The sequence below is a fragment of the Hirundo rustica genome, chromosome 3, assembly GCF_015227805.2.
Source record: "Hirundo rustica isolate bHirRus1 chromosome 3, bHirRus1.pri.v3, whole genome shotgun sequence".
Taxonomy (NCBI): Eukaryota; Metazoa; Chordata; class Aves; order Passeriformes; family Hirundinidae; genus Hirundo; species Hirundo rustica.
This window is the reverse complement of record NC_053452.1, coordinates 47,941,969-47,955,995: the sequence shown is the minus strand read 5'-3', so window position 1 is coordinate 47,955,995 and position 14,027 is coordinate 47,941,969. Positions and strand designations below refer to the sequence as shown.

At 40.3% G+C, this 14,027-nt stretch overlaps 1 protein-coding gene across 1 annotated transcript in view; it reads left to right on the top strand.

Annotated features, from left to right (window-relative positions):
- The first annotated feature begins 1,612 nt into the window (after positions 1 to 1,612).
- Positions 1,613 to 14,027, top strand: part of RGS7 (regulator of G protein signaling 7) — a 198,649-nt gene continuing 186,234 nt past the window's right edge. Inside the window, exons 1-2 of the mRNA XM_040057722.2 lie at positions 1,613 to 1,739; positions 2,849 to 2,960. Coding sequence (XP_039913656.1) covers positions 2,883 to 2,960 — 78 coding nt within the window. The 5' untranslated portion in view covers positions 1,613 to 1,739; positions 2,849 to 2,882. The remainder of the gene's footprint in view (positions 1,740 to 2,848; positions 2,961 to 14,027) is intronic.

The following is a 14,027-nucleotide window of genomic DNA, read 5'->3' as shown; positions in this document are numbered from 1 at the left end:
TCTGTTTAATCTTTAATAAATCCCTTTGTTTAATCTTAATAAAGTTCTCTGTTTAATAAATTCCTCTGCCAACTACTTTCAACATTGATACTTCTTCACTTTGTGCTTGTGCTGTTGAATTCTTTCCCTTGTTCACTTCCACCTCAGAACTCCAGAGTTCTCTCTTTTCTACACCATTTGTTTTCACTTTTCCTTTTCTTTGTGACATGCTAAATTATTCTCCTCTATCAAAGCTGAGACACACAATATCTGTCTGCTACAGAAGTCCTTTTCTTTGCTGTCAATGTATCTCACTAAACGGAGTTAGTTGATGGTTCTTATTGTGTCATTTCACCTTTTACAACTTCTGTCTCTGAAAAACATTGTTATTTGCGATGGAGATCGTCCTTCTTTACTCCGGTGTTCATTCTGGGACCATTATCAAACTTAGTCTTCCTTTCCTCAGCTCTCCAAGAAGTTCAGATCAGTTCTGGCCTTTTCCCTCCATTTTGCTGTGGCCACTGTGACTCCCTATCGTTGCCTGAGCTAATTTACCACATCCTCTGATAAAGTATCTCAAGGCACCTGCAAAGTTTGGAAGAGTAGTTAAAAATACTTGCAGTAGATGATAATAACAAACTTCCTGCAGGATAGTGTTGGTTTGAGGCTCTCTGAGATGTGAAAAAGGTAGAACGAGTAAGGTGAAGGTGACCCAGTATGCATGGAATACTCTCTGCTTGAATTTGCTTTACCAGCACGCACTCCAAAAGGTGCAGTGGATAGTAGAGGATTCTTTTGCGAGATCATTTTTGTAATAAGAGCTACTGTTTCCAGAAAAGACACTTTTAAATGGAAATATACCAAAACTTAACCACTTAAGTATCTCGTGTTCTTGTGAATGTTGAATTCTGGGCATTTCAACCCCCTTGCAAAAGCGATACTGCAAAAGTATTCTTGTCCTTATGTGATGGGGAAAGTAAGACTGACAGACCTGATCTTTTTCCTTTATCGTAGCCTATGCAAGGCCTTCACAAATTAGGATGTAGCAAAACATTCCCAAGGGTGTCTTGAGGTGTCTCAGGGTTTCTTCCTATTTGCCTGAAACACTCTCTGCCCTCTCTGTTCCACTGCTCAGGGAAGTCTGCAGTGCCAACAGAGCACAGGCTCTCCTTAGTTTTCACTGAAGAAAATACATGAGGTGTCCAGCATAAGACAGAGGAGGAGGCAGATTTCCTGTTGCTGTCGGAAAGAAAGATGAAGGAGGCGACAGTTTCCCCAACAACTCCTCCTTTCCTTCCCTATCCCATTAGCCCACATTCTCTTCCCGCCCAGCCCTCCAGTGATGCCTAATTTCATTTACAGGGGCTGCTGCCAGATCTGCTGCAGTTTCTTGGCCGCTGTTCTCGGTGAGGGAGCCGAGAGCGCCGAGGAAGAGGAGAAGGAAGGAGGAGGAAGGCTGCTGCTGTGTGGCGGCGGAGCGGCGGCAGCGGCAGCACCTTTGACGTGCCCGTCCCCCACGTGACGGCCGCTCCATTGCGGGGAGGGAGCTGAGCTGCCGCCGCTCCGGCAGAGCACGGGAGAGCCGCAGCCTCGGCGGCGGCGGCGGCAGCGGCGGCGGCGCCTCAGCCCGCAGTGCGTGTGCGTGCGTGTGTGTGATGAGCGATCGCCGCGTCCCTCCGCCCGCTGCCGGCTGACACCCCCCGGAGCAGCAGGAGCAGGCGAGCAGCCGCGGCCGGCGCGCAGTGACCTTGGCCCAGGAGGTAACCGAGCGGGCGGGCTCCGCGCCCCTCCGCGCCCCCGCCCCGCGCCTCCCGCGGCGGGGCCGAGGCCCCGCTCCCGCCGGGCCCCCCGGGCGGCGCCGCCGCTGCCGCCGCTGTCCGCGGTGCTGGAACGGCGGGCGCCTCCCGGGCTGCCCGCCGGAGAGCCGGGTTGCCCGCCGGAGAGCCGCTAGCCCGGCCTTTGGCCGCCCGGAGCCGAGCACCCCCGGCGGGCGGTGCGGGGGCAGCGCGGGAGGACGCGGGGCAGCTGAGCCCGAACGCGAGGGGTCTCGGGGGCTGGGGAGGGCTCGGCAGGTTAGTGCTCGGAGTAGGGCTCGGCGGCTCTCCGGGATCTCCGCATCCACCGGTGCGGTCTGTAGATGGAGCGCATTCTTACACCTGCGTGCAAAGCCGGAGCTACGGCATGATCCGAGCTCTTGCTTAGTGCAGCTCCCGTGTGACCCGGGGGAGGGCGGGGAGGAGACGGTGCTGGCAGGGAGCCGGTGTTTGGCGGTAAAGTGCGATGAAAGTAGGTGAAAGCAACCGGAACAGTGTTCTGGCTTGTTCGTTTTCCCTCGTCATCTGCTCCCCTGCCCCGGCGTATGAACGAGCACTGACGTGCTGGTGAATTACAGGGAGGTTCAAAGCGTCTGGTTTGCTTTTTGTGCGCTTGAATGTTGTGAAAGTTGCTACGACCCGAGCTGTGAGCGGAGGGCACTGCTGAATACACGTCATGGGCCGAGTCAGTCCTCCCAAAACTGGCCTGAAGGTGCAGAGCGTCCCTTGGTGAAGCCCGTGCAGGGGAGGAAGAAGCGCTTTGTGAGGAGGCATCTGTGTGATGTGGTGGTTAGCGGTGTGTCAGGGAGCTGTTCCGAGTGACAATTCATTAACGTTTAAATTAGATCAACACGTCACATCCATTATTTACCGGCAAAAGAGAGTAATGGCAGTAAATGGCAAATTAGCAGCTTCGCTCCAATGTAAATATCTGTTGGAGTAAGAGCATACACTGATTTTGATAACACGCTGGTAGAAAGTCAGGTTCATTAATCATCAGGGAAGCAAGGAGACCTGAGGCGATGCTCTATTGAAACCACTCTTGCCTTTTACAGTGCAGCATCCAAAAGCGGATCAAATTTGTGGGACATGGCACAAGGAAACAATTATGGGCAAAGCAGCAATGGGGTGGCTGATGAATCCCCAAACATGCTGGTGTACAGAAAGGTAAGCCTTTGTATTTTTCAGAAGCTGAGGAAGGTGAAGTCCTGGACTCTTTTGCTTAGCAAAGTGAAGACATTATTTTTTTTGCTGCTTCTTTCCAATTTCTTGAAGAGAGAAATGACTGTGTCTGTTGTTTGAAATGGTAAAATCTGCATACATCAACTTTGCATCTTGTTCAGAAGCAGCTGCTTTTCAATTTGAGATACTTGATGTATTTCAGTCACTTTCTGCATTGATACATATGATATGTGAATGGTGGTGACGTGCCAGAGCCAGGACCATGTTTTGAGGTCAAGTGTTTACTTTTAAAGTTTATTTGTGAAATGAATTCGTATGTATTAAAGCTAAATAGCAACAGTACAATACAGTATTTCTGTCTCATGCAGAGAAGTTGGAACCATTGAATTATTTCATACGGGGGGAAAAACTGACTAAAGATCTCACTTACCTGTGATTTCCACAAGTCAAAACCCCCCCACCCCAAAACATACACTTTAGGATTTTTCTGTGGGAAGACTTCTAGTGTAGTTATCCTAACATCAATACACAAAATTTCCAGGTATTGAACTTTAATAGTGAGGCTTATTTAGTGATTATACTTTAAGTGAGACTAAATGCTTGGACATTTTGAGATGCCTTTATAAATTTTTTTAAAAAAACCTTAATTGCATTTATGAAAAAAGAATAGCAACATAAACTCTAATAATAATGGAGAAAAAATAATTTTGCTGTTACAAACTGAAATAAGTAATTATGCAACTGCTTGTTTATTCTTAGAACACAGTACTTCTTAACTTGGTGGTTGTTTCTATCAGGTGGAAAAAAAAAAATCAATGCTTTACTTTGTTAGAGGCATTGACTTTTCCCCTTACAAGTTAACTGTAATAGAAAGCACCTGATATATACTCAGTTTAGTCTTTGAGGTGAACTGAAGCATAAACTGTAACTGTGGTAATTGTTCTTTTCCCAGAAATTAAAAAATAGTCTCAAATTGAAGTCTTATGCATGCTTTTTTCTCTTCCTGTTTTCAGATATGTTGCTCATTTCAGTTTATTGTATCTGCTGTTTTGTGAAATTAGGCGCCTTTTACATAAGTGGATGAATTTATGAACCTAACTGCAGTTATCCTTCTATGAATGCCCATCTAGAAAAATACGGGATTACCTTGCAACTAACCCCACAAGTGTGTTTCAAAAGGCAATTGCACACATGAAAATATGCTGCATATATGAAAATCAATATAGCAGATTTTATATTGTTTGTTGTAGGTTTTTGATCTTTCTAAACAGAATCTTTCCACATTTGCCATTTACTTCAACGGTGGCAAAAAAATCTTTTTTCAGCTTATTTAGTACACAGAGGGACAACACAGAGAAACTGTTTCTGTCTTCCTTTGGTGAGTTTAGTAAAATTTGTGACCTATGGTATTTTGTATGACCTCATGCCAAAATTTATCTTTGCCTCCGGGCAGCATCACCTCTGAGCAGCATCCAGATTGAATGGAACAGCTAATGCAAGTGATGAGAGTCCTGCTGATGCATGGGAGTTTTGAAAATGAAGAGTGGGAATAGGACATACCACTTCAGGTGTATGCTCAGCAAACCAAGACATCAAACACCTCTTTGGTTCTCTGCAATACGTCTGTAAAGGGATGGTATGAACTTGTGTCCTTCAGTGCAGCAGTGGTCGTTCCCTTGCTGTCACATATCAAGTGGTGCTCTGAGTATTAAGCTTTGAAAAATACTGACCTTCTACAGCATTACCTGCCCTATTTGGGTTTTTTCACCTACTTATTTTTGTAGCACAGTGAATTAAAGATAATTTCAGGTTATGAACACTGTGTTAGAGTACAGAGAGAAAACTAAGTAGCCCTTCCTTTGCCAGTACTCAAGGAACAGGCAACAAAATAATAGATAACTTTTCAAGAAGTCATCTTCCTTTCCTTGAAATAGGATATTGGTGTAAGCAAATGTTCTAAATTCTGTATCTGGAACATAAGAGGAGGGTAATCAAGTGGAAATCGTTTCACTTTAGAGTATATTGTCTCTGAGTATAATTCTTTAATAGGAACAACTAAATCACAGGATTCCTTGTAACACACTTGAAAACACAGTACTTCTCACTCTGTCTGTCATTGTGTTGGGAATGAAAGCACTGTATGAACAAAGGACTAGATCTGACAGCTTCGTGAAGGATTCTCTTTTTTGGCCAACTGGGAAAGTATTAATAGTTTTTAGGAAAAAAATATATAAACATGCTACTGGCTGAGCTCAGTCCAAACTGAATTTCAAGTCTCATATTTTGAATGATGTTCCTGAGATGCACAAAGGTGGAAGTGCTTTTTTCTAGTAGTTTATACATCAACGATGGAAAAGCACACATTTTGTGATATCTGTACCTGCAAAGATATCTCTTACTTATGTTAATGAAGAGTTAAAATTTGACTGTGTGAAGGCTGTTAATTTGAGTATAAACCACAGTTTTGTAATCTGGTAATTTTGCTAGTCTAACTTCCAGACACAATCTGAACTAAGTATGTTCTGAACTACAAGGAGTTACAGCTCTGTGTTGTCTAAATCCTGATTCTGTCAGGAGCATTTTATAAAAAATTCTATACAGAATGAAGTCATAGTGTTTTAAAATTTGATTTTTAAGGCTTAATTGCTTCAAACTCTTGGGAAAAAAAAAAAAAAAAAAGCTGGTTTTCTATTTTTTAAAATGTATTTGTTTTTCGATGAATTGCTTATTTGACGAATTGTCCAATTGATAATCAAATTGTAATCTCAATTAATATAGAGCGTAGATAGTCTCTTCTTCTCATAGTTGCTTTTGTTCCTAGCTGAACAAGGGTTTCATTACATTTTGCTTTCAAAAAAGAATTTTTTAAAAAAATCAGCATAAGATAATTCAATATTCAATACACACATAACTAAGATTACTTATTTGAATCTGGAAAAGACAGCAGCACAGATGAATAGTTCCCTATATAATTTTTACTCTGTCTTTTAAGATGCTCATGTCACTGTTTTTATGCCTTGGGGAATAATTTTTATTTTAATAGCATGTCAGCTGCATTATTCTTTTTGTCTATCAGCCTAATTGTAAAGTAATGACATATGACACATCATTGGCACTGACATACCTTAGGAAAAGTTCTGAATTTTTCTGCTGGTAGCCTGAGGGAAATATGAAAAATGTAAAAGCCCTCCTTTCATTTCTTCTCTGAGAGAGTCCATTCCAGTCAGCAGTTAAAAGAGAGATAAGAGACAGAAATCCATAGTATTTTAACATCACAAATTTCTCATGCAGAAATTTCATATTTTGGCAACACTAACTTGCTGCTGCAAGCTAGGTCTTAGGGAAGAAACTTGAGATGTAGTAGTGTAGTAGAAGGCCCATACTGTGAAGTTTTCCTAAGTTTCAGACCCTGACCTGCCCTTTTTTTTTTTTTTTTTTTTTTTTTTTAAATTAATTTTAAATCTTTGCACATAATTAAAAGAATAGGAGTTTCCTGTTAGGAACTTCTATTTTATACCTACTGCTGGTTTCTTTATCTTTCTGGTCTGTGCTTTGCTTACTTTTTCAGTCAAACATAGGCTATTAGAAGTTCTGATTTGTAGGTTTAATGGTTATTGTATTGCTGCCGGAATTAGCTTCATTTGAGAGCTGATGGCTTTATTTTGTAGCAATAAGATTATCCTTGTCTGAAAGATAATATCCTTGTGATTGAGATTTTGGCTCTCTACGTTCCTCCCTGCCCCAAGTATTAAAATGGCTTTTGTCAAGTCTGGTTAAAATCACTAACAGTGGGGCTGTCAGTGTTCTAATAAAGATAATGAGGTGTTTGCTCTATTTCTGTGACAATGGTGGAAGGTCATATATGTCAGGACTCATGTATAATAAGGGCTGTATTTGTAATCTCAAACTCCTTAGTTTATCATGATCTGATATTCTTCATAGAAACCATGTCTCCAGAGAATGATACTTGCCAGTGTTGTTGTGAATGAGCAGTAGCCGTGCAGGGACAATGTCTGAGGAAACAGTGACACCATTTTCTAATAACCATTCTCCATCTCTGCTTCCATCAGAGATGACTTCCAGTATAGACTGCAGATAATGCTGTGTCCTCATGTGGCCTTTATCAACTGCTACCTAAAAAGATTGTTGGAAGAAAATGGTATCGTGGATAAATATGTTCTTAGAGCCTGCGAGACTAAGGAAGGACATTTTAGGTGGATTTTTCTAAGTGCTCTCACTCACTTTGAGAAGGGAAGAGTCACTCTGATACTATGTGTTTCTGAATATGCCATGACATTCTATGAGGCATCTTTGTTACTACATTGGTGCTCTAAGGTGCTAGAGATAAGTAGTGTGGGCTTTTTTTTTTTTTTTTTTTTTTTTGTGGTGTGCTTTTTCCTAGTTTGTTTTTACATTAAAAAAAAAACCCCAAAACCCAAAAAAACCAAAACAACAACCCTATACCTCTAGATTATGCTGTTTCTTCTTCCGAGAAGAAGAGTGGCACTGATGTGAATCTGGTTGATGGTCTTGGTGTTATTCCAACACTCATCATTTATAGAATTGATGGGCAAGGGTCTACATTTGTCAACCTTGGGAATTCCTGCTGTAGGAAAAAAAAAAAAAATACCTTCCTATCCAATAAGTTATGAAGAAATTGTAGTCCTGGAGTTGACAGTGAAGTAAGCTTTTATACAGAGAAATTTAGGGAGCAGGAACTTAATAGAGATGGACAGAATAGTTGCTAGATGCTGTGGAGTGCCTTTTGTTTTCCTGTATGCTCTCACCCACGTTTTGTACCTATCCTCTGTGCAGATTCACTTTGCTGTATTCTTTCCTGGAATGGTTATAGTTAGTACTAGGTGTAGCATGTATCTAAATTTTGTCATCATTTGTGATACAAGGAATATAAAGGATTTGATTATCTCTACAACTATCTAGAATGACTGAAAATTCCAAGGAAACTGGATTGAAAAACGTGTCTGAGTCTGCAGGTGGCTGGATCAGTGAGAGGGGTACTTGCCCTGTTTTGGTGATTCCTGCTGGTATTTTCCATCCTTTCTGTTCTCCTCTTCCTTCCACTAGGTGTAGAAATACATCAAGTGATACTGCAGTGAGAGGTTTACTGCTGCTTACTGTTCTGAGCTTGATGTGCTCACATCCCTGGCATTACTGTCAGATGTAAAAACCCCACAGCATTCTGTGCCACCATGTTAATTCCTTTCTCCATCCCAAATGTGCCGTCTGAAAAATGTATGTGCCTGTTTTGATTGTGCATTGTCATTTTCAGGTTCTCTGCTTCTTTTCCTTTGAAGTAGTCTACATTTGTAGCTATGGAAACAATGATGCTATTGAGAGTGACGTGCAATGTTGAGGCAGAAATTGTTTGTTTTGGAGTTTTGTCTTCTTTCAGTTCGGGCTTAAAACATTCTTTGTGGACTGCAGGAATTTCTATAGTAATCTCTATTGTATCATAATATTTGACAGGTACCCACCAAAACTGATGTGGACTATACTGGTAAATACAATAAAATACTTCTATGTAAATACAACTTTTAAAATATGCTATTGTCCCAATTCAGGAATCTCAAACCAATTGAAGCATAACTGAAACTTCTAGAATAGGAATCACTACACCCAATTCTTCAAATCAATTTGTAAAAGCTGCTAAAAGAGAAGAAATTTGTCTTAATTTCCACAGTAAAATGGTCAGCTGAGAATTTTGACTTTTTGGTCTTGATTGCCACTTGCTATAAAAGATAAAATAAATAAATCCCAGGTCCAGCCTAGAAAGAACAAACCAATGGAAACAGCAGAATACGTTTATTTTTTTTAACATGCTTTAAAACTTTTCTCACACGGTTGTGGAAAGGTAAACAGTTCAGGTGTATAATAATATAGAATGTGAACAATAGCCAGTTTTCAACTATGACTCTTAAAATAAAGCTTTTGTGAAAGAGATACATAGAATTATCCTCTGTGTTACAGGTGGGGTAAACTGAGATGCAACAGTGACATGTCAGAGCAGAGGAAAAACTAAAAAAATACTACCTGGAATGGCATCCATTATTCCTTCTTTTTTTTTTATTTTTTTTTTTTTTTTTTCCCTTTCCCCCTTCTTTTATGGAAACAGATTGCAGTAGTAGGGCAAGAAAAGTCTGGATTTTATTAGTATTAATATGAACCTTACCAAAATGTATAAGGGAAGAAAACTTTGAGGGTGGGCTTAGTACTAGTAGAGATGGACCACTTCAGAGAAATGCCTTCAGCTGAAACTTTGAGATAATGATGCATTGAAGGAAAAGTGCACGTGCAATTTCCCATGGTGAAGGGATCAGCTGAGTTTTGATTTTTGGCAAGAGATAGCCACCAGCTACAACTAAAAGCTGAAGATAAAAAAAGGTTGAGCTAAAGTATGTGTTGGTTATGAGAGTGATAGATACAGTGGGAATGAGGCTGGCTGGGAAGCCACAGGGGACATTGGAGCTGAACTGTCTGAGAAGCAGAGTTGGGAACCGCAGTTTCATCTGGCACATGAAAACAGCCTGGGCTAGTGCAGGAGAGCAGGCTGTCCAAGAAATAGGGCTGTAGGAACAGGTATAGGAGCATCTCATAAATTCATTGCAACTGTCAGGGGATGCTTTTGCTAGCTAACATATGGAATTCTTAACTGTCAAGAATGGGACAGTGGCATTTGGACTATATAGCCTCTAAAAATTTGGGGCTGGTTTTGTGCTTGTGTGTGTATTTATCTGTGTTTGAAAGCTTCCTTTTTCAGATGCTGCTGTGCATCTTTCTCAGTTTGTAATACTCAGCGTGTCTTTGAGAAGACAGTTTTATGAGCTTAGTTTCAGAGAAGCTGCCTTGTCTGGGAAGGTGGTCAGGGCATCAAAAAACCAGTGACATCCCTCTTGCTTTCTCATACTGTTATTGTCTCCTTACTGTTTTTCCCTCAAATATACTTCTGGCTGAAAGTTTATTGCTGATGATTAGAAACTGGAAAGATGAGACTGTAATGTGTATTTTATCCATAATTTTCCAATGAAGAGGCTTATTTTCCAAGATTTTTATAGTTCTACTATTTATACTCAATTGAGGACATCACTATAGCTGTTAAATGGAACTGAAGTCTGTTAGATCCATGGTGTCATTCAAACAAGAAATCCTTTTTGGGAAGGCTCTAAGAATTTATCATGTAGTATTCATATCAGATATGTGCTGGTTTGAAACTGAAAAACCTCAATCAAGAGCCAAGTAAGCACCAAGAACCATCTGGATGGAAATTTATCCATCACAGTGAAATGATCATTCTCCTGGCATTCATGTACTGTTTTTACCAAAACTGGGTAAAATGGGAATTTTGAAGCTGTATTAGCTCTTCTGTGCCACTTCTGCTGGAGTTGTGTGTTTGCTTTCTTTCTCTGACCTGTGCTGAATCCTGTTGACTAATGGAGTGTGAAGTTCTAGGGAGATTGTTCCACGGAGAAAGAGGTAGCAAACACAGAGGATCTCTTCACAATGCAATTCGGATGTACAAGGATTATCTATCTGAAAGTGAGAACTGCTCCCTCTTTTCCACTTACTCTTGTTGATGAAGATAATTTTATAATGTGAATGTACACATGTGTATATGCGTATCCTCCCAGCCATGCAGGGTCCTTCTGCCCTAAGACCTAGTGATTATGGATTCATAATTGAATAGAGATGACCAAATGATTGTATTAAAAAAAATTAGTATTTGTATTTAAATATATTATAGTTTTTTACAATATCTCATGTATGTGATGTAACACTATTGTTTATTGTCTTCCATGTTATGAAAATGAATTGTACTGAAATATTTCAATTAGCTGTTTAAAAGCACCCTTAATTCTGATGGAAAACTACAGTTTTTCTGGTTTCCTTTTATATCAGAATGAATAAGCAGTTTACTGAATACCTTTTGAAAGGCATATTAGTGCTTCTTAACACCTACACTTCTCTGAACTAGAAACTGCAATTAATCTTCTTTGAGCTAGATTCTGCCCTCAGACATAGATTCATGGCATCTCTTGATATCAGCAGGAACCATACAATTCCATTTGATATAGAATCAATATCAAAAAGAAGAATGACAGCGTTTAATAATAACCCTCAAAATTACAAAAACTTGGGTCAGGTGTCCCAATTCTCTTCATGTTGTACGCTTCTGTCTGTATGGAGGACAAAATACAGAACATTTTGTGGCTGTACTGCAAACCCCCTGATACTATCATATTTAGTGCTGCAGGCATAAGTTCAAAGTTGTGAAACAGGATGGCTTCGTAGTAGCAAATGCAAAATTTAATGTATGAATAATGAATGCTATTGTATAGGGCTATACTAAAGTTTCTGTATGTCATGAGTAGTTTATTTTAGGTATGTCATCTGCAAAATAGGTGGTCTGTGGTATAATTAAACAAGTCTTAGTGAAATTCTGTAAAGGTCAGTTTACTTTGTGCAAAGTACCTTAAGTTCATCAAAGTACTACATTAGATGGTAAAGTACTATAATATGCAGTTTTAGACAACCAGAATTCTATAAACAAGAGCTCTATACAGCTGCTCACAGCATTACTGGTTTTCAAATGTCTCAGTTTCTTTAAGAGTTACTAAGCAACAAAAATTCTCATTCAAGTCACTAGGAGCTAAAGGTTTTTAGTACCCTTTCATAAATCACATCTGTGACTTGGTGGAGTCATCACACGACCTGCCTGAAATATTTAGATTCTGTCTCCTGTGATCTGGAGGGTGTTATCAGTCTCCATCACAGTACAGGAGCCATACTAATGCCCAGTAATGTTAGTTAAATTTAAAGTTAATGCGTTTGTTTGGTTTCCAAAAACGAGAAGAAGTATCTTTGGCTGATACAGTGTTTTCTCTGTGCTCATTTCTTAAAAATCTGTACCGCAAAAATAGTGCCTCTGCTAGGAAAATCTTTTTCAGAGTTTAAGCAGTGTGCTGCTCTACAGGCAATTGTGCCCTGAGGCACTTAAGTTTGGAATGGGAAAAAATAGGTCTGATCTTGCTTTTTCTATACCGTCAACTCCACTTCTGTAGCATTATTTATGGATGCTGATGTTCATGTTCAGCAGTTTACTGAACACACTGTTCTGATCTTATATTGAGGTACATTCAGAAGAAAGAACTGTGGAAATGTTCTATTTATGTAGCTGTATTTGTATTTATCTATGATGTATCTGTGTCTGTCATGCCATCAGCCCTTTAACAGACATCGTGGTGCACAGCTGGTGATGCAAGCCATTGCCAACACTTTTGTTGTCTCTGGGATTCTTTTGCTTTACATTTGTTTTGCTCCAGAAATTGAGGGCTAACTTTGATTTCAAGGTACTGGACTTGAAAATAATTTCTAGTTCTGTATTCCAAAGCTTAGGAACTCTGAACTATAAATTACAGAAAATAGGACATGCTGTTGTGCGGGGCAAAGCTCAGGGTTTCCACTTGCCATCTTTATATAATACGTATATAAATTTCATTTTATATGTATTGAAGATTTATACTTCTTCCTTCCCCTTCAAACAGGAATTCTACCTTTGCGTTCTGTGAAATAGTTTATTTCAACATATTGTTATATGAGGTTTATTCTTGGTCACTTTTAGCAGTGTTAAAGGATATGGAGTACGTTCATGGACAAAATTCTGAGTGTGAGGCACGGAGAGAAATATATTAGCATGGCATCATTCTGTCACTTGCAATAATACACTGTACCCATGTGAGCTATACCACCGGTTTCTCTGGCTGGTGAGTATGGCGAGACAATCAGGGATGACCGAGACCACCTGAATTCTGCCGGTGCTTCAAGAAACGGTGCCAGAGCTTCACTAGGTGGTGCTCTTCCTCCTGGGTAGGGAACACCCACACCACAGGGATGCTGAGGGGGATTCCCTTAAGGAAACAATGAATGCTGGCCTCATCAAGAGGTCTTCCATGCTAGATGCTGATGTTGGTGCCACTGCCCCCATCAAATTGTTGATCAAGTCTTTTGACAGTGGTTTTAATTGATTGATCCTTGTTCTGTGGTTTCCAGGGTGGGAAGTCTCCACTGTCACCATGTGTTTGTCAGTCTAAACGCTGCTGTTAATTGTCTGCACCCATGTCACACACGGGAGGCTGCTGGGCTTAGCATTCTGTTGGCAAACTGAAAGGATAATTTTTGTGCATAAGATTTTCAATCTAAATATTAAATAAGAGGTGTCAAAGTGATTTGGGGAGACCAGTCAGGAAAGGCTGGGACTACGTAATTTTCATTTTTCCCTCAATGCATGGAATGGTCTTTTTATCACCTTCAAGATGGTATTTGAGGCTCACTGAAACAGAACTGAAGTTTGCTACAAATTCAGTCATTCACATGATTTATTCCAAATGTCAGTGATTTTCTTTTTTATCTCGACAGGTCTTAGTAAGAAGAAATATGTTTCTGTATGTTCTCACTTTTCTCCCATATCCCACATTTTTGACCTTTGTATATGAGCCATATAGACGTGGTAAATGGATTTTAGCTGAGTAGGCCATGGCTGATACGGATATATTAGCATCAGTTGAAGTTCTAGCCGTATGGCTGGTTGCATTGATACATTTTTGTCCTATTCTTTTTCCAAGCTGCCTTGATGGACTGTGGACAGGATGGACTATTTCTTTGCCTATGTGTTAGCCACTTAGACTTCAGAATGTTACTAGAAATGCATTATTACTTATCCTGGGGACATCTTTGGATGTCTCAAGCCTGCAGTAGATGCAGTTGAGGGTAAAGGTGCCCGTGTTTTGTTTTTTTTTGTTTTTTTTTAAAGCTGTGTTCTTTCCCATTTACTTTGTGGAAATAGAGGTGCAATTTTGCCTTATTTATGTGGCCCTAAGTGCAGAGTAACTGCTGTTCTCACTAAAGTTATTAAGGTTAATTCTTTAAAACGTAGTACCACAAGCTTTCTGTGTTGGCGAAGCGCTACTACAGAAGTTGTTACGTGCTGGGGCTCTGGTGGTGGTGGTGTACTAGAAGTGTCAATTCCAGCTTTTCTTG